General features: G+C 44.1%; 1 protein-coding gene across 2 annotated transcripts in view; it reads right to left on the minus strand.

Moving 5' to 3' along the window:
• Positions 1–11,747, minus strand: part of LOC118160389 (alpha-2-macroglobulin-like protein 1) — a 28,535-nt gene extending 16,788 nt beyond the window's left edge. For both annotated transcript variants that reach the window (XM_035315059.1, XM_035315058.1), the window contains exons 1-14: positions 11,443–11,747; positions 10,701–10,884; positions 9,500–9,662; positions 9,097–9,149; positions 8,186–8,203; positions 7,495–7,654; positions 6,802–6,886; positions 5,847–5,961; positions 4,383–4,497; positions 3,863–3,972; positions 3,210–3,377; positions 2,573–2,803; positions 2,105–2,168; positions 1,207–1,352 (exon numbers count right to left, since the gene is read on the minus strand). In XM_035315059.1, the coding sequence (XP_035170950.1) occupies positions 1,207–1,352; positions 2,105–2,168; positions 2,573–2,803; positions 3,210–3,377; positions 3,863–3,972; positions 4,383–4,497; positions 5,847–5,961; positions 6,802–6,886; positions 7,495–7,654; positions 8,186–8,203; positions 9,097–9,149; positions 9,500–9,662; positions 10,701–10,884; positions 11,443–11,501 (1,671 nt within the window). In that variant the 5' untranslated portion in view covers positions 11,502–11,747. The remainder of the gene's footprint in view (positions 1–1,206; positions 1,353–2,104; positions 2,169–2,572; positions 2,804–3,209; positions 3,378–3,862; positions 3,973–4,382; positions 4,498–5,846; positions 5,962–6,801; positions 6,887–7,494; positions 7,655–8,185; positions 8,204–9,096; positions 9,150–9,499; positions 9,663–10,700; positions 10,885–11,442) is intronic.
• Between the last annotated feature and the right edge of the window lie 8,884 nt (positions 11,748–20,631).

Raw genomic sequence — 20,631 nt, forward strand, 5'->3', positions numbered from 1 at the left:
GACACCACCACCTCTTTGGGCAACCTGTGCCAGTGCTTTATCACCCACACAGTAAAGAAGTGCTTCCTGATGTTTAGATGGATGTTGTGTTCCAGTTTTTGCCCACTGCCTCTTTTCCTAGCAATGGGCACCACTGAAAAGAACATGGCTCCATCTTCTTTGCACCCTCCCTTCAGTTACTTATACACATGGATGAGATCCCCCTCTCAGCCTCCTCTTCTCTAGGCTGAACAGTCCCAGCTCCTTCTGCCTCTCCTTGTCAGTGTTTCTGCTGACAAGAGATTCTTGTCAGCCCACATCTCCAAGCTGTCCAAGTCCCACTGGATGGCTGTGCTGCTGAGTCAGCCACATCCCCAAGTTTCTTTTTATCATGAATTTACTGAGGGTGTACTCTACCACATTGTCCAGATCACTAATGTGGATGTTAAACAATGCTGGACCCAGTACTGATCTCTGGGGTACTCTGCTTGTTACCGGCCTCCAGCTAGGCTTTGCACCACTGACCACCACCCTCTGACTCTATCCATTCAGCCTTTTTTCAATCCATCTCACTGTCTACTCATCTAGCCCATACTTAACAGCTTCTCTATGAGGATCTTACGTCAGACAACGTCAAAGGCCTTAATGAAGTCCAGGAAGACAAGCACTGCTCCCCTTTCATCCATCAGACTAGTGATTTCATTATAGAAGCTGATCAGGTTGGTCAGGCATGATTTCCTTGTGAATCCACACCACCTATTCCTGATGATTTTCTCCTCCTTCATGTGCCTAGAAAGGGTTTCCAGGATTAGCTGTTCTATCCCCTTCCAAAGGACCACGATGAATCTGACCAGTGTGTAGTTCCATGGGTCCTCCTTCTTGACCTTCTTGAAGATGGGAGTGACATTTGCTTTCCTCCACTCTTTGGACACTTCTCCCAGTTGCCACAATTGAGCAAAGATTATACAGAGAGGCATCACAATCACATCTCTCAGCTCCCTCAGCACTCATGGGTGCACCCCACAGCAGCACATACTTGATCCATTTGATCCATACATGATCCATTACAACACCTGTCACCATTCACATACTGCAGTTCACATGACATGGCACCCCACACAGTGCCAGCCACACACAGCACACGTATAATGCATTACACAGTCTCTTCTTTGGTTGCAGTAGACACACTCTCACACACTTAGTCATGACCTCTGACACGAATCCTACCTTATTTCTGAAACACGGGGAGACACTGAAGGTGGCAGAATCAGCAATGATTTTTCCATTAGGGAAGATAACATAAACAATGAGTGTTGGAGCTGGAGCATAGACTGAGCTGAAGGTAACAGGGATGGAGAAGAAGCCTTTCAGCACTAGATGGAGGAGAGAGGAAACGAGAAAAAAGTAAATTTGGTAATGGACATGGACTCAACTTTTGCCCTTGTGTGTGTGTGTCTATTTAATTCCTTTCCTCAGCTCTTTCAGGACCATGCAGATTTTGAAGACCAGTGAAACAATTAGCACATCTCTGGGCCTGGTATTCAAGACCTGAAGAAGACTCTTCTTGGTTCTGTTCATTCAAACTTAGCTCCACAAGGAGTGAGTCTCAGACATCTTTCAAAGCCTCCCATCACCAAACATCTCCCATCCTATCACCAAAGAGGTCACATTTGTCTCAAAACACCTATAATTTAGGTTGTATTAGGTTCAAGAAAAAAAGACAACAGTGAGTCAACAGTCAACACCCATCAAAATTATAAGCTCTGTCATTCTAACTACTCAATGGTTATTTGTAAACACAATTACAAATCCAAGCAGGATAGTTTTGATAGAGGACAAAGTTATAGTTTCATGCCCTTTGCATGGGCAGCAAAAGGAGAATTTTTTTTAGAAAATTAAGGCAACAAATGAGCCTGTGTGCCAGAAAATATTGAGCATTGTTCTCTTGGTACCAAGCAAGAGAGAAAAGAAAACATGAAAGCTAGAAATGCAAGTTGTTCTGACATGACAAAAGAAGGGTGAGCCAGCTCTAAACTGCAAAGAGGTTTATACCACATGTCCAATTAAGGGATGCCACATAGAACACTGAATGCTTGCTAGACGTGAAACCAGGCAGTGTACTTACTTCTTGGCAGCCCAACCCAAACAGTCTTCTGGCCTGTATGGACTATCCCTCTTTTCCCCGTGAACTAGGAAAGAATTCAGAAAGGGAAGGGAATGCCAGTCACATAGTCTTTGAGACCACTATGCAAACCAATGTATCCCTGAAACTGGAGATTAAATGGGGAGTGTGAGGGAGATAGGAACTTTACACATGCTCAGGTAACAGGGAAAGTTTAGGGAACTTGGGGGAGGACAGATAAGGTCAATACTTGCCCTACACCTGTGCAGAGCCCAAAAGAAAGCTGCTGCTTTTCATGCCACTACTGCAATCCCAGAATCAAAACCAGGATCCTAGCCCCATGATGGCTAGATGAGCTACCTGTCCTTGGCCAAGTCCAAGCTATCAAGTATCAGGCTTGGGAGCTTCCTGTGGAGGATGCTGATCTTGTGTTTTGAGCCACCACTTATTAGCACTTTCCCAGAAACTCACGAAGTAGGAGAAAATGACACGCTTGGGCCCATGTTCCAGGTCTTCCTGGTAGATTCTGAAGTCCACCTGGATAGCCTGCTTTTTACTACAGGGCATCATTTCTGGCACACGGACAATAGTGAGAAAACTCCTGCTGGTGCTGTAGAATGGATGTATGAAATGAGAGGCTTTTTGGTAATTCAAATCAACTGTCCCAGGCTCTCTATCCAAATCTTGATGCAAGACACTTGCCTGGTAAGAAAAAAACAAACAAACAACAAGATGTTTCTTTAGTTAAGCAAGTCAGCTGCAAATTACTCTACCTGTGGCTTAGTATGAACCTCAGGACAGGTCGGAACAACATCATCACACAAGTCTCTGTGTGAACAGCTCATGAGGAAAGCAGCTAGGATCCAGGGAATAAGCTCTAAAGGTGCACCAAGAGCCAGAACATGCAGAGGTGTTTCATGTTGGAATTCCAATCCCTCAGGAGGGAACAAGGGAGACAGCTGTGGGGCAGTAAACAGCACTGAGAAGCATGCTTACCCCTCAGCTTCAAAACCAATGTGAGAACATAGAGAACACAGCCAGTGTTGGAATATAGAACACAGCCAGTTGTGAGAACAAAGGTCTGTGAGACAGACCTTTCTTCACTTACCTCCAGGGAGGCTGAGGTGCTGTTCCAAGAAGTTGTATTCAGGCTAAATGAAACTTCCCCAGCATCCCCAGTGGTGTACTTATGCTGAAACTGCTGCTCACCACTGCTTACTATGAGGAGAACTTTTTTGTACTTCAGTGTCTTGCCTTTGTAGTCAGTGACTCTAATCTGAGAATACCATGAAGAGTGACAGAAACACAGAAGACTGTCAGTGGACAAAGACTCCTCTTCTCCAAGTCAGTAGCAGCATTTCCAAAGCCAGCAAGGTCACCCTTCCAGTCCCGAACAATTTTACCAACACTGCTACTGGTAACCTCCTATTATCCCATGCACTACCCTGTTGATCCATTTGTGTCATTTAATCATGATGAAATCCCCATACTCTCCAATGCTTCACAGCAGCTTTGAAATTCCAAATGCTTGGGTTCCCCCATCCCCGTCCCCACCTCTAGATCCCCATAGCTGCTACTACTCAGGATTTATTGATAATTACAATTGTCATTATCAATGACAAATGACAGTCTTGGGTGTTTTTCTCACTTTTGACAATTCAAAAGTTTTGTCTCTGGGAGTCCTTCATGCCCTCCCAAGCCCTTGCTGGAGGTGGGGCAGGAAAAGAGGTTACTCTCCAAAGGACCATAACTGGGAATTACCTTCCCCCTGTACATCTCTCCAGTATGGTAGTAAGAATTCACATCATCAAACAAGGCCATTCCACCAATCTTGGAAATGAGTAATTTGTGGGATGCATTGACCTGTATCTCTGAATAAGAGCAGTAAGACAGAAACATAAGGGAGGAGCAAGGAAACCAAGCTCTTCTCAGCACTTTGCCTGTAGAGTGACCCACTGGTAATACTGATGCACACGTGCACAAATGTTTCGTATCAGAGAAATGACTTGCCCAAGGGCTCCGAGTATCTAGTCTCCCTCCCACTTGCTTCAAGCCATTAAAAAGGTCCCTCAGCTTCACTCCATGAGATTAGACCACAGGCAGTCTGAGTGTATCGCCTTCAGGAATCTGTGGCTTTGCCTGCATTTGTGAGGTTAGATGGCAGGCCCCAGTGGGCTCAAAAAGCTCAGAGCCCTTGTTAGACTGAAAGCCTCTGGTGTTCTTGGTAAGACTGTGCATCTTCACATACCTCTTCACAGCTAGCAGAGGTATTTCCAGTTACCTGTGCCATCTTCCACCACTGAGGCCTCTGCAACTATGCTGTCCTGGTAGTACCGGAAGTCTCGGCTGAAGGAGGATAGGGTCACATTTGTGAAGAAGCAACCCATCTTGTCTGTCTGAAATCACAAAGAGAGGAAACAATGTCTGATTAAGACAATTATGTCAGAAATTATACAAATGGGGCAGTAACAGCAGTGCAAAATCCCTGCTCTCAGATGACCATCTAAGAAGCAATCTCACTCAGAGACTGCTGCTGTGTTTGCAGCCTCTGCCATCCATCTCCACTAGGCTACAATGTGACACAGCTGGATGCCAGCACCAGAGAGACATGAGGAGGTGGAGGGAAGCTGTCTTCATCCTCTGTGAGTACTCCCTGTAGTACTCTTTTAGCCTGTTTTTTTTTGGTGTGGTTTCACAATCACTTCTATTTATCTCCCTCACTGAGTGAAAGGAACCTATATGGAAGCACCCACATAAACACAGAAAAGAAAGTGACCCTTTCTTTTTAGAAAGGGTCAGAACTCTACAACAAATGTAGTCCAATGCCCAGAAAAAAATAAAAATAAAAAATAAAAACCATTGTATCCCTTAATTCTTTCCAGGATACACCTTTTAGACTAGCAAGTATGTTGTTCAGAGCCATTCCTTTTTTAAAAACAGCAGTTATTCCTTGAGGTAAGGGTCTCTGCTAAGAAAATAAACACCAGATCAGAGACATCTAGTAACAGCTTCCCTCAAAAGACCCAGAGAAAGGGGCCAAAGTGGCAAACACAAGAGGGAAAGTAAGGCCTAGTGAGAAGTGAAGCAGCAGTAGAAAAAGACAAAGGGGAAGGATAAGACTGGAAGGCCAAAGGCATACACAAATATGACACTCCAATAGTCTTGTGGTCTTGTTACTTCAAGGGTTATCTGCTGTTGGTGGCTGCAGAACCTGACCCTTCTTTGCACAGCAAGCAGCAAGAGAGAAGGTCCAAGTAGACTTCACAAAGTCTATGATAATTTTGTCTTTGGGCCAGGCAAAGTCTCAGCACCTGGAGTGTCATGTGGCTTGGGGAGATAGGGACTTCTCACCAGCTCTTGTGTGCCACAGAAGAATCAGCATCATCAGCATATTGCCCTTGTAAAAGGAAGACTTCTTCAAAGAAGAAGATTCTCTGGTTCTCTTCTCTGGTTTTGGTCTTCTAGATATTATTACATGTTAAATTAAATAAGGCCCCATTCAATAAGAAAACAAGGCAGTGTACAGATAGCAGTCAAGATTGTGAAGCAGGCATATGTTACACACAGAGTCATAGTCAGCAGATGCAGTTACTAGGAGGCAGCACTAGCAGACCCTTGGCCAAGTAGCCAAAACCAAGGGGTAACATCACTACTGTTTCAGCTAAGGGCTCCAGCAGCCTTGCCTTACCCTGGAGTTGACCATAATTTTCACTGAATGGGTTTCAGTTCCTGCTAAACATCTCACCTGGCTGTGGAATTCCTGACAGAGATCAGGTTTCGAAGCACTGGGTAAGAACACTGCTATCTTCTGACAAAGCTGCACATGAACCATCCCCTGGACACCTTTCCCATAGGTGTATCTGTTTGGAGGAGCAGGGAAAGGAAGAGAGATTCACACACACTGAGAGAACACAGGAACTTCCGTTGCATATCTCCAGAGAAACTTATTCATGGCTATTCACAATATAGCACAAAGGTGGCAGCTGTACAGCAGGCCCAGGAGCCCTGATCCACTCAACAAGACCAGGCTAGGACACTGCAATGATGGGAGATCAAGAGCTCTGTGATAAAATTAGTGTCAGACTACTCTATTCTGGGAAACTGAAATGTTTTAGGTGCTGACCCAACACAGAGTTCTGAATTTTCCTCTATCATCACTTGTGATAACACTGGGAAATGCTGAAGGCATGCATCCTCCAATGAGCACAAGCATGAGTGATTCAAATAAAATGCCTTTACATGAGGCTGTTAACCCTAGTGTTGTCCTTGGACTGTACCTAAGGCAATTTCTTTTTGAATCTCTGTAGATTCTGCTAGACTTTAACCTGGAAAAGTTTCCCTTCTTTTTCCATGGGTTTGTTCTGTAGGGAGATGATCACCAAACACCTTCTGTGCTCTGCACCTCAAATGACTAGTTATCAAGGGTAAGCCATTTCCCCATATTTTGTGTGTAGACATTTATGAACTGTTTTTAGAAAAGGGCACTAGATTACAAGAAGGGTAATTTTAGGATGTTTTTTTTGTATGGAATGTTTATGGAATGTAGGAATATTTTCTTTTGTTTGTGCAAACAACTGCCATAGAAGATTCTGGCCTCCTGTAACTGATGTAGTAAATTTCCTATGAACTTCTCACAAGTACCTAACCATCCTGTACTCATCTCATGCCAGAAATTAACATAGGGCCCACCTCTTCCTTACCTGCCACATACCCGGAGCGGGAAGGTTTTATCTAGTGCATAAATCTTAATTGGTACCTCAAAGATCACTTCAAATCTTGGCAGAGCTGGAAGGAAAAAAAAAAAAAAAAAAAAAAAAAAAAAAAAAAAGTGTAGGAAACACTGGCTAAGGACACCCTTTTCAGAGAATCAACATAAAAACGGACTGCGTTTGAATAAGAGCCAAGAAATTGAGAAGGAAGGTGGTGGGAAAGGGAAACAGAAGATTTCTGTTATGTCTTTAACAAATTTGCATGTAGCCCCTGATTGATTGATCTTTTCTAAACTAAAATCCAAACATGTCCATATCCCTACACACCAGACAGCTATTTATCCCAGCACAGTTAATTAGGGAATAAAATAGAAATGGGATGGCACTGAATTTCACACACTCCTGAAAGCCCATCCCAATGACCTTGTTTTGTCTCACACAGAGATTTACAGGGATCGACTGTGTCAAAGGTCTAGGGGCATGAACAACATTGTTCCCACACACCAGCCCAAGGTCCCAAAGTGTTCTCTCTCCTGAGCATCAGCTCAGACTCTTTTCTCTGACAGATGCCATTACTTTTCCCATTTGCTCCCAGGATGGCTATGATGGAATAAACACCCAGCTTCCTGGAACAGAAAGAAAGGTTATCTCTGCAGCTCAAACATAACCCCCACAGGCTCATACCATAATCCTCAACAGAGAAGCTGTCGTATGCTTCCCCATTGGTTACATTGATGACGTATGTTCCAAGCAGTGGCTCATCACTTAGCTGGAAAGACAGATCTGCAATGCCATCTTGGGGCACCACGTTCAGCCACTGCTCTATCCGGTTGCTGTTAGGGTCCTACATCCACAAAAGAGAAAAGCAATTGTTCCAGCATCTCAGTGATCCACACCCCACAGAAACCCAGCTTCAGGATTTTGGTGCTAGCTGGAAGATAGCTAAGAAACAAGGTTTGGAATAGTCCAGTCAAGAAATTTTGAAAACAATGATGTAATGCTACATTTTGCTCTCAGCCTTCTACATTTCTCTAAATTCTGATCTTAAAGAAAGATCCTTTGCAGTTCTAACATGTTATCATAATGGTCTAAATTGTTCTGTCTATACTTCTGTATGTCAGGATCAACTCAGATGTACACTGAAGTAACTGAGAGCATAATATCAAGTACATAAAACAGGCTCAGAGGCTGTATGCAGTATGTTCAATTAAGTAATCTTGAAGTTCTACCATTCTACTCACAGATAAAATCTAATAATCATAAAATAATCACAAAATAATCATAATCATAAAATCTACCAGGAACTGAATATGAATAGCTCAGTGAATTGGCTGCCATCAACATTACTGTAATAATAGATTTCAGCATCACTCACCTGAAGAAACAGGGAAATCTGGGAGGGAAAGAAAGGTAAAAACATTAAAAGAGAGAAACACATGCTGGTAACACACACAAGGTACTTGAGATGCAGAGCCTTTGTGAAGGGTGTGGGACTAGTGACTTGGAAATATAGAGCACTGATAAGCAATATAAATTGTCCAAATGTCACCAAAAAGGAGAAACACATTGTGGGTCCATTATGGGAAAGTCTGGAGAGGGAAAAGAAAAGCCAATCTGAAGATCACCTAGCACTTTCTAATGACTTCCTGACAGAGTACTCCATCAGGAAAACTCACTACTGAAACTGTAGTTAAAATGTAGCTCTGGCTCAGCTGCAGTCTCAAAGGGTTTACAGAGTTGCACAATCCTGCAGTTTGTAAGGCAGCTCTAGAGGTCATCTGAAAGGACATCTTATTAGAGCAGATTACTCAGAGCCTTCTCCAGTTGAGTTCTGAACATCTGCAAGGAAGAAAATTCCTTCTCTGGGCACCTGCTTCAATTTCTGATAATTTTCATAATGAAAAGCTTTTTCCTAATGTCTTATCAGAACTTCCAAGTTGTAAGAGCCAGCCTAAGAGCACCCCTCCACTCCACAACCCAGGAAAACCTCGCTAGTAAACTGCTCGCTCCTCACATGGCACTAGCACCTCACACATCAATATGAGCCATTCTGGTGCTTGTAGGGCTATTTTACCAAGATGAGCAATACATCTTTGCCATCTTTCTGAGTTAGCTGTTTTTACTTGAGTTACTGTTCTCCTCTGGACCTTCACTAAGCCTGGCCCAGGGATGAATGCAGGGGACAAGGAGAAATTGGAGCTTTGACAGATAAGCAGGGGAAAAAAGAAGTGGGAGTCACACATGGAAAAGAGCAGCCTCTTCCATGGTCCTCCAGGACTGGCTTACCGAATCATTAAGTGCAATGAAGTCCTCATCCAGAGTCACAATACGAAATTTCACTGAAGGCAAGGAAACCAGGGAATATATTTATTACTTTTCTGTCCTTCCCTGAAGACCCCTGCTTCCTCTGTCTCCCCAGGTCCTCTTTCCATTCTACATTTGTGTGTGGTAACATCTGACATGGATATTCCCCTATGTAAGATATCATGGATAAAGACCTACTGCCTCCCTCAACTTTACAGTCACCAAAGTCTGCACATCACAGCCACCAAAAACATAATTTCAACAAGAGTTATCTCAAAGCCTTCTGCTAGGGTTTTCCATGAATCTCAGGCAATTGTGGTCTTTTCATATGATGTTACAAGCAGAGAGCCCAGGCTCCCTGTTTGCTCCCATCTGCAGCTCTTACCTGTTTCACCTGGTTTATAGATGGGTCTGTCTGTTTGGATGAAGGTGCCACTGCTGGCCTTTCTGATCAGGACCTTTTTCTTCTCCTCAATACTGACTCCTTGGCCTGTGATAAGCAGCTTGACAGTGGCAATCTCCTCTGTGCCATCAGCTGGAGGTGCAACCTGTACAGAAAAAGAGAGAAGAGCATGCAGCTCCAAAGTAATATTACCTCTGGGGGCCCTGAGCAGGAATTGAGAGTAAGATGGAAATGGAAAAACTAACCAGTTCTTCTCCACCTGTCACAGGTAAACCCTTTCAACATCTGGATTCAGATCATATCCAGATTGCACTCAGTGCACTCACTACACTATAGCAACAGGCCCTGCATACCATGGAATCCATTGTTTTACCTGCTGTCTAAGGAACTTTGGGGACAAGAAAGTGGAAGTTAGGAAGATGAGAAAATGCCAGAAAGGTGGGATATAGCAGCACAGAATCGAAGCAGATAAATTGAGCTGTTTGACATAGCCTCAGATGCTAGGCCTTCAAAACTATGCAGCATATGTAAGTAAGAAAGCCATATTACGAGGACAGAGCAAACCCCATGATCTTCCTGATTCCTGCAGCCAAAGATCCCAGCAGCCTCAGCACAGAATACACTGTATAATTGAAGAGTTACTGCTGAGGCATGCATGCCTTATCATAGATCTTAGTTAAATTCTCACTAACAACGAATCAGCTCTAAGATGCTCTTTATAAATAATAAGTACATCCATTTCCAGCCAACTTCTGTTCAGTAGATCCCAAGAGTTGAGCTGCTGCCTGGTCCTACAGAAACTGTAGTCTATCACATGCAAACCACCATTTCCCTAGGCTTTTAGGGAAACTTTAGGAACTGCACAAGTCCTTCAGAGACAAGAAAAAGCTGTTCTACCTATTCTGGAGTGGAGGACAAGGAAACAGGTAGGTCCGTATTATAAACTCAGATGGGTAGTAGTTTTTAACAAATGTAACTTCAAATTAAAAGTTAGATTCAGAAGGGTAATTCAGTGCCAACTGGATACTGTGCTGAGCTACACAACCACAAGGACCATTCACTCTCCTTCCTAGCAGACTCACTCCAAGGTAAAGTAGAGCCTGTCCATGTCAGCTCTAGCTAGGGAGTAGCTACAAGGGTTTTACAATTCCTTCAGAGATGCAATTGGCCTAGGGTGGCTCACCCAGAACTTAGCACACATGAAAGTCTTCTCCTTCTGGATGGTTTCTTGCACTAAGAGATTGTGTCCTGCAGAGCGCTCCAGGACCAGATTCACTTGAAGCTTTGCTTCATAACAGGTGATGTGGAGGCAAGCAACTTGGGTGGATGGGTAGCGGAGATCTGCAGGGATCACCACCAGGTAATGTCTGGGACAGGAGAAAGAAGACATCAAAGGTTGCATCAAGTTGAGGGCTCAGAGACACAAAAGAGCTTCCCTGCAGCAGCCCACAACTGCAGAATTCCTCAGCAAGGTGGCATTACAGTAGTCAACAGTCCAAAGCAACCATGTAGTGATTGCTTCACAGCCTACTTAAGAAGTAGTTTCTGCTTGATTTAGCATAAGTACGGACCTAAAACCTATTTCAGCCCCTTTACTACATACATCTCCTCAACTTCCCAAAGCTGTCCTTTGCAGGCCAGAGGTGGCCTCATAGCAGTGCAGTCTAGACACCAGTGATTTGATCCAGTTAGACAACAACAGAAGCAAACGTACCTTAGCATAAGGTCTACCCTGGAAGACTCCCAAAGAGAAGATTTGTATTTTAACTTACAGGACATGAGAGGTAACATAAACAATTCAGCTGCTCTTTGGGGTGATCTGGTAAGAGCAGGAAGAAGGACAGCTGATGGCCTGGACTATGGTCAATCTACCTAGACTGATGCTTTTGTGAAACAGACTGAAACAGAAATTCAGCATCACTCACAGTTGGTGAAAAGCAGCAGCAGCATGGAACAGAAGGCTCAGGAGGATGGCTATCCTCATCTTGGGGGGCTCTTGCTGCCCAATCTCCAATGACCCTCTTCCTCTGAAACCACCAAGGCTGATTTTAGGGGGGTAATTTCTTTCTAGGACAGCCTAAATGGAGATTTGGATGGAGGGAGGAGCTAGCTTCTCCCCACCTTCTTCTCTCTGCTGAGATTATACTCATTCAGCAGTAGAGATGGGCATACTGTGCCAAGTGTAACTTAGCCAATAGCAGATGTTTTGGCTGCCATCCACCAGTTTATAACATCCCCTTCTGCAAGGTCACCTTGGAGACATTTGACCAAATGGGTGTTTCATAGAAAATTAAAAAAAAAAAAAAAAAAAAAAAAAAGAAAGAAAACAGAGAGAACTTTGCTGATCATTGACCCAGGTCAGGTCCTGATCACCTGTCAGTTGTGTCCCTTTGTTTCATCTCGAGATGGATTGCTGCTGTGCAGCCAACAGGAAGAGCTCACCCCTGCACACAAAACACAAAGGCGGTGCTGTCATTCGGGGCAGAGGTTTAGTAGCTCTGGATCAGTTTATGGCAATGAGGATATCTGTAGGCTGTTTGGCTTGAAAACATAGAGTAATTCCTTGTGCACAAAGGAGCACTGTATCAACACCACCACCTGCCACCAACCACTAATTTGATAGTGATTTTGCCTTTTCCCTCCCTGCACACAATGCGGGAAATGGAAACATTCACTGTCCAACAGAGGTCTCCGCCAGCTCTCTGCAACATCCATTAGAAATGGCACCATCTGCAAAGACGATGTCTCAAGAACTAGTTCCAGTTCCTCATTGTTCATGTCTGGGTCTGAAAGGTCTAGGGTGCAGGGATACCAGCCTTTAGGACCCGAGGGTTAGTTTAGAACTCACAAATTAAACATGGGGGCCTTTTTCTAGCATTGACAACCTGTATAGAAAGGTAGGCAATTGTGCTGCTTAACCATCCCGGCTTTCAGAAGAGCATTGTCACCATGTAAATTGCCAGTCATGAACAGTGCATGGATTGAGTAAACTCATGAACTACATCTGCAACTTGTGTGAGACAGCATTAGTTAGGTCAGGCAGAAATGTAACAGGGACTGTCCTAATAACACAGGCAGCTAAGGTTCTGTACATGGAAATATTTCCCAGCACTGTCTGATAGTGCTGATGCAGCCTAAGCTTTACATACCTAGGTCCTAATGTGGCATTACTCAAGCAGGCAGCTGGGACCTCCATGTCTGGCAAAACCAGGCTCCAGGATGCCTAGAAATTTCCAGCTAACCTGAGATTGCTGTTCCCCAGGCTTTCTATACTCTTTTACCAGCTGGGGTGTGGAAGGCTGATCTCCATTTCACCTCTATCACCAGGCCACTCTAGAGCAAGCATGTGTCATGTGGGCTATCTGCTATGCACTTGGTGCTAGTACTGCCTTTGCCTCAAGTGAGTATTTCACTGCTCATCTGGCCTCTGGCCAATTAGCTTAATCAGTTCTCACAACTCATTTCAGAGATCAGCTTTGAGTCTGTCTAAATCAGTGCTAGGCTCCCAGGCAAGGAAGACTGGCCACTTCTTATTTTGATGGACACATTCTCCCCATTCTTGTGAAGGAAGGTCATATTACCGAAAATGGCAGACAATTTTTAAACTGCTTCTTTGCCTAAAATCTGTCATTTTCCTAGAGAAAGCACCAGCCAGGTGCAATAAAATAAAAGCAATAAAAACAATAAACCATAGCAAGAGAGGGCCAACTGCTGGCAGACTTCTGACAGGACCTGTGCCCACCAAGGCCAGCGCTGGGGAGAGCTCTCTGATCCTGTCCCACTGTGCTCCTCCTACAGTGTTTGCCCAGGTGCATTCTCTGTTTGACTTAGGCAAACCCGGCTCTTGGTCACAGCAACATGCATATGAAGGATATGTATTGAAGGCAGTGACTGACAGCTGCAGAGGCGCCATAAACCTGAAGAAGTCTCTGAAATACAGAGAGTACAGCAAAGCTGTGCACAGCTTCTGCAGTTTATTTCTGTAAATGGACTCAGAGAATGCCTTTGTGATAGAAGTGCTCAGTCAAGGGGTCCAACGGAGGTAAAGGACCTATATCCCTCATAAAAATACACTGTTCAGCTGGAGCAAAGGACACATATAGTGGTAATACAAAACCAAACAAAAACCCATTTCTCAATAGATGGTTTGCGTCAAAAATGGAAAGGGAGGAGTAGAAACTTAGTAAAGGTCACACCCATGATCACGGAAGACACCTTCCATGGTTCAGAATCAGGATCAAGTGCAATGGCACCTTGGAACTCACTCCAGTGTTTTAATCTAATTGAAGAAATTATAAAGGCAATAATATTATCGTTCTCTATGAGAAGAGCACTAGGAAAGCAGAGCACTGACAGAAGACTGAGCAGAGAAGATTAACTAACTCATCATTGCCCCTCCCTGGAAATGTTCAAAGTCAGGTTGGATGGGGCTTTGAGCAACCTCATCTAATGAAAGATGCCCCTGCCCATGGCAGGGGGAGAGCTGGACTAGATGTTCTTTAAAGGCCCCTTCCAACTCAGACATTCTATGATTCTGATTTTATCAGTTTCTTTAAAGAATCACATCTGTTACAGAGCTTGTGCTGTAGAATCAGCCATCAAAGCCAATGAATCACGCTTCATTTTCCTGCAAAAACCCATTTCCATCTTCAGACAGGCCTGGGGCCTCCTCCGTTGTTGCCTCCTTTCCTTTGCAACCACAGACTTCGTGATCCTGATCACTGACATTCCCAGCTCACCTCTTATACACCCATACCATCTATACCCACTGTGTAGTATCTTCTTTGAAGACAACGGGATTTGATATTATACTGAAGTATACTTTTGCATTAAGAATTTTTCACAGTCCATTCAATGTTTGTAAAATCTGTGAGGCCATAATATTTCTGCAACCTGACTAGCATACATAACATAATGGAGTCCTCAAAAGAATCTCTCTGTAATACCAACGTGAAGAACTGTGCCTACTTTCTGCTGCTTTGACAAAACAAAATTTGTCCACTGCACCAAAGTCAGTCAAGGACTTGAGAGCACACCTGGACAAACAGCAGAAAGAGCAGGAACTGACTGGGTCAGAAAGCTCAAAGGAGACGTAGAGTAAATTGTTCTATGCCTCTCACAATGATTGGCCTCTACACTGAGGCCATCTGCAACTTGAAGGATAATCCAGAAGCCTGTGTCAGGATTAATCCTGTCTTCTGATTTTTTTTGCCTGGGAATCTAGTGCAAGTTTTTATATCATAAGCTTTGAATTTGTGAACTGGAACTGAGCTTTGGAGAATTATGGAGCTATGAACTTTCTTCATGAGAAGGTTCTCAAACAGAGGGCAAGCCATCTCTCTCTCTCCAAAATACAGGTGTAAACCCTGAAGCCTGCAGCTTTTGCATACTTTACATTAAAGTGCATAAATAACTAGCAAAGCTTATTTCTAGCTAACATCCCAAATATCTGTGCAACCCATTGAAAGCATCTTTTATCTTCTGAACCTTCTTGACACATAACCAAAGCTCTCGTTCTTGCTTGATCTCTCCCACTTAGCCCACTGAACTGAGAAAGTCTCACCAGCTTTCCAGGCATAATGAATGTCCTGGTTCTTGTCCTTGCAGGCAGCTGCTTGGATCCTACTAGTTCTGGATCACTTTTCTTCACCTTCTAAAAGAGTCAGAAGAAAAGAGAGGGACAAGTGAGAGGTATCCAGTGTCCTAAAGAGTTCGTCATAAGCCTTATGCTTATATCAGGCCAGTGACAGTTATGAGGAGGACCAACAGCATTTTTTCATGTTTCCGGCATGGCCACTCCTTTACCACCAAGGTGCTCTAGCCAGCCTATTGAAAGAGTGAGAGCAACTATAAGTCACCCCCATCATTTCTGGGACAGCTGTACATTTGGTTTCCCTGACAGGGGGAATTCAGTGGGACCAAGAAGAAATGACGCAACTGGTCTGAGCCCCTGTAGTAACGATGAGTCATAGTTACTCCCACCAAGAGGGGGTTACTCCCGCCACTAGGGCTCCCTACCCTTACAACCACAGGACAAGGACTTCTACACAGGACAGACTCCTGTGCAGAAGGAGGTGTTTACTGAAATGTCCAAGATGAAACAACCCATCCCAACGTGGTGGGAGAGAGAGAAAGGGACTGACAGGTACAATCTGGTACTGACAGGTGCTCTGAAAGGGACTCTCAGGTAGCACTGGTGTTTGAGCACTGACAGCACCGGGTGACACAGGAATGAACCAGTCTGCAAAAACAGCAAGTGCAAGAAAGGATCCAGGATCATAGAAATTGCAGAAAAATTAGATTATGGCTAGAGGACATCACAAATCAAGGACTCTCTCTTTACTCCCCCAGATGGATCTGGAAGAGTATAGTTGTGCCTGTCTATAGTATGCAGCCCATGGAGAGAGTAGTGAGCAAGGGAAGACTTCACTGCTGTACCTTCATGGCCATGTAGAATAGCTGCCACACACCTGCCCTGCAACAGTTGTCCTGCTGTTTCCTGGCCATGCACTTTGCAACTATTTGGATGATTCTGTCACCTATGAAGGTGTACTGCCTCACTCTCAGGAAGCATTTGGTCACAGGGGCTGTCAGCCTAGGAGAGAGAATCAGAACAGTGCACTAACAGATTTGGGTCCACATAACGAGAGACACAAGGTTTAAGAAGACTTGTTCTTTACTTTACTGAGAAGAGAAGGGCAGTTGTTTACCAGATATTGCCTTTCCCATGTACCTCTCCAAATACAGTGGAGAATCTATTGCTATGTTTGAACTGAAGCTCCCTCTCGTAGCCTGGGTGGGAGAGAAATAAGAGTGAAGATCTTCCAGAAGCAACAACTACTTTCCATCTGCCATTATTGTATTGTACTCATGAAAAAGAAACCACTTGTTAAAAGAACTGGAACACTCAGTACTGACAGTAGAGAAATGGTGCAACAGATCTGATGAACCTATCTGCAAGAATTCCATAGCTTTAATCTTCAGCTTTTCTTTCAGCTGCCTTGTTTTCTCCAGATACTGTAGCACACAGATTATGGGGAAAAATTGTGTCATGTTCTGCTCCCCACAGCCATGGGCATCTGGCTGGGACTCAGAACCAGGTGGTCCAGGTTCTCCAGAGCCATCCCTATGATGTTACCTGGGCATCAAAGATAAAAGACAACAAGGAAAGGGCAAAGCTCAGATATTCAGGCATACTGGGGCAAATGGAGCTTCCTTTTGCAACATCACTACTTATCCCATAACTCTGTTTACTCAAAACAAAAAAAAATGTTTTGTCTCCATTTTGGGCACTTTCAAGTAAAGCAACACAGTTGAAAAGGAGGACTATACTGGATACCTCTTGAAACACTTGAAAAAAACACTTGAAAAAATGTGCAGGTCACTGTCTTCAACCAATAGTTAACCTAATCCTGAAACACCACCGAAGTGTTCATTTAACTCTAACTTGCAAGTTATTCCAGACTGAACAAACCTACTTGTTTGGAAAGTAAACAAAATTCATTTTTCAAATAATAACCAAAAAACACACAGACACAATAGATACAGATGTTCCTCTTACCTGCCACCCTTTCTGTACCCACTCTTCCCTACAGATGCCTGAAAAATAAACAAAATTCCAGTGCATCTAAATGCACCTCTGTGAAGTCCCCAGCCTCTTCATTGATGTCCAATTCTTCCAAATGCTCGTGCAGGTTTCAAGTCACATGCTGTTTGCTAACGCAGCCTTTTCCCAGCTCCTGACCACATCAGGTACCTGACAAATTCCTTACCCAGCACCAGCACTTGGGACCTTGTTGAAATTTACACCATGGTCTCAGGGAGCTGCATGACACCATGTTCCAGGTGAAATTTCCCACCAATGGACATCAAAAAAAATAATGACTCATCACACGAGAGACACATACCACCCAGCCAGAATACATCTGACAGTGATGGCTCTCCAGAGTTCCAACACAGAAGGGAGATGAACTAATCATTTCAGCAACCAAGGAAAGAAAGAAGAAAGATCAATTTGAACCGGCCACATACTGATCAGTGAACTTCAAGTATGTATACATATTGGCACATTTATATAAATTATGTTCCCATTATGGAGAAATAAGTATCCCTTGTGTACTAAGTGCTTTTCACCACCAGCACCTGCTCAGCACATTTTTACTCCCCAAATCAAAATCCTATTGTCTCTGAAGCCTTTCCTGACTTTTCAATTCACATCTACATTTTGGGCAGAGGGGAAAGCTGTGAGAAATCTCCCAAGTACATCTTCCAGCCTGTGTTTATGACATAAAGGAAAACATAGTAAGTACATAATAGTGGGGAAAAAAAAAAAAAAAAAAAAAAAAACACCAAACAAACAAACAAACAAAACCACATGGTCACTGTGTACATTTGCAGAACTTTGGGGCTTTATTTCTTCACTCACCTTAGAGAAACCAGAGGGAGTCTTGCATTGGGAATGTCTTGGCATTTCACAGAATCACAGAATTGTAGGGGTTGGAAGGGACCTCAAGAGATTATCGGGTCCAAACCTTCTGCCCAAGCAGGTTCCCTAGAACAGGTTGCCCAGGTAGGCTCCAGAAGGGCCTTGAATATCTCCAGAGAAGGAGACTCCACAACCACACTGGGCAGCCTGTTCCAGTGCTCTGTCACCCTCACTGTGAAGTTTTTTTTCATGTTTGTGTGGAACTTCCTGTGATCCATTTTGTGGCCATTGCCCCTTGTCCTGTCCCCACAAACCATTGAAAAGAGGTTGGCCAAATCCCTCTGTCTCCCACACTTCGGGTATTTATAAACATTGATAAGATCCCCTCTCAGTCTTCTTTTCTCCAGGCTGAACAGACCCAGGTCTCTCAGCCTTTCCTCATGCGGAAGATATTCCAGGCCCCGTATCATTTTTGTGGCCCTCCGCTGGACTCTTTCCAGGAGATCCCTGTCTTTTTTGTGCTGGGGAGCCCAGAACTGGACACAGTACTCCAGGTGAGGCCTGACCAGGGCAGAGTAGAGAGGGAGGATCACCTCCCATGACCTGCAGGCCACACTCCTTTTAATGCACGCCAGGATCCCCTTGGCCCTCTTGGCCACCAGGGCACACTGCTGGCTCATGGTCAACCTGTCGTCCACCAGGACCCCCAGGTCCTTCCCCTCAGAGCTCCTCTCCAGCAGGTCATTCCCCAGCCTGTACTGATACATGTGGTTGTTCCTTCCCAGGGGCAGGACTCTACACTTGCTCTTGTTAAACTTCATTTGGTTTCCTCCTGGAGTATTCAGGAAAAAAATCCTTTATTTCAGTATTGCTGTTCCACGAGGTGGACAGCGTATTGTATCTTCCTCTTGTGTAGACACATGCTTCTCCCTCCCCTCCCCCCCCCAAAAAAGTTATTCATAATTAAATACAAAATCCACTGGCTTCCTTACCCTGCCATTTGCAAGAATTGTCACTCCCATGTCTTTTCTTTTCACTACAGATTTTAAAAACAAAACAAATAAAACATTAGAAATAGAAGTCTACGTTTCCTTACAGCATTGTTTCTTGGTATGTCACTAAATTAATTCCCTCCATTTTCTTTACCACCCTCCATCTCTTCTTCCCTTCTTCCTCCAGTCTTTCCAGAGGTTTTTCATGGACGTTGAGGAAACTAAAACTTAATGATTCCACAAGGTGGCTGGTTGTCCCATTTGTCATCACCACTGCCAGCAGCAGAACGCCCAAGGATCAGCCTGATTGTTTCAGTAGTACATTGTATTAGCTGCAAGAAGCAACCCAAAAAGCACAAGGCTATGGTCCGTATCGGGTATGTAAAATAAGAACTGGAGTTCTAATGATATGATTGATTCTTTGTTCGCGTTAATTGTTTGTTTTAACTTGGAGAAAATGATAATAACAATAATAATCCCAGATCCTTTTGTAGCTGCAGGACGCAGAATTCAGCATGGAAACTTACGGGCTTACATTCAGACTTAAGGAGCACTCTGCCATGTTCACTGGCTTTACTTTGGAAATTAATTTGTTTCAGACGTCTAAGACAAAAAGTATCTGACAGTTTGTACTGCTGACACCTGAACATGGCCCAGCTGGACTCTGTTTTGATTTGTCTATTGTGAGTATGAAATGACCAAAAGAGATCATTAACCGAGATCATTTGAAAAGCAGCCTCTTAGCGCTGTCATGGTTGAGATAATTTTCTTCACAGAGGCTCACATGATGCTCTGTTTTGGATGTTTGATGAAAACTGTGGTGTTAACATACTGATGTTTTTAGTTGTTGCTGAGCAGTGCTTAGACAGGGCCAAGGACTTCTCAGCTTCTCATACTGCCCTGCCAGCAAGGAGGCTGGGGATGCACAACCAGCTGGGAAGGGACACAGTCAGGACAGCTGGCCTAAACTGGCCAAAGAGATATCCCACACCATATGACATATATTGGGATGAGGGTTTGACAAGGGGTCACCAGCACGTGGCTGATTCTCCCCTCCATCCCGACATCATGCCCAGCAGTAAAAGCTGGGGTAAAGAAGGAGGAAAGAGAGGATGTTTGGAGTGATGGCATTTGTCTTCCCAAGAAACCGTTACACGTGAGGAGCCCTGCTTTCCTGGAGGTGGCTGAACACCTGCCTGCTGATGGCAAATAGTGAACAATTTCCTTGTTTTGTTTTGCTTGCACACACAGCTTTTGCTTTACCTAGTAAACTGTCTCTATCTCAACCCACGAGTTCTCTCACTTTTACCTTTCCGATTCTCTCCCCCATCCCATCTGGGGAGTGTGGTGGTTAGCTGCCTACCGGGGTTAAAGCACAGCAGGCATTAACAGCTTGTCTCTCTTTTGCAGGTTTCTCTCCCTCACTGTAGGTGTTGAACAGCTTCTCAGCTCAGGAAGAGCTTGTAGGAATCTACCTTTAGAAAGCTGAGGAAGTCAAGCTGGTTGATTAATACACAAGAAAAGATATCTTCTGCGTTCTAGGGACACAGGATCAATGACAGGTATTGGAAATGACCTTACCCTAGTACAGAGCAGTCAATGTCCTCATCAATTTCAATCTCAAAATGGAGGTTATCCCACCTGCTATCACACAGGAACACCAAGAGAAAGGAACAAAAGGCTCACACTGAGGATAA

This window comes from Oxyura jamaicensis, chromosome 1 (assembly GCF_011077185.1).
Source record: "Oxyura jamaicensis isolate SHBP4307 breed ruddy duck chromosome 1, BPBGC_Ojam_1.0, whole genome shotgun sequence".
Taxonomy (NCBI): Eukaryota; Metazoa; Chordata; class Aves; order Anseriformes; family Anatidae; genus Oxyura; species Oxyura jamaicensis.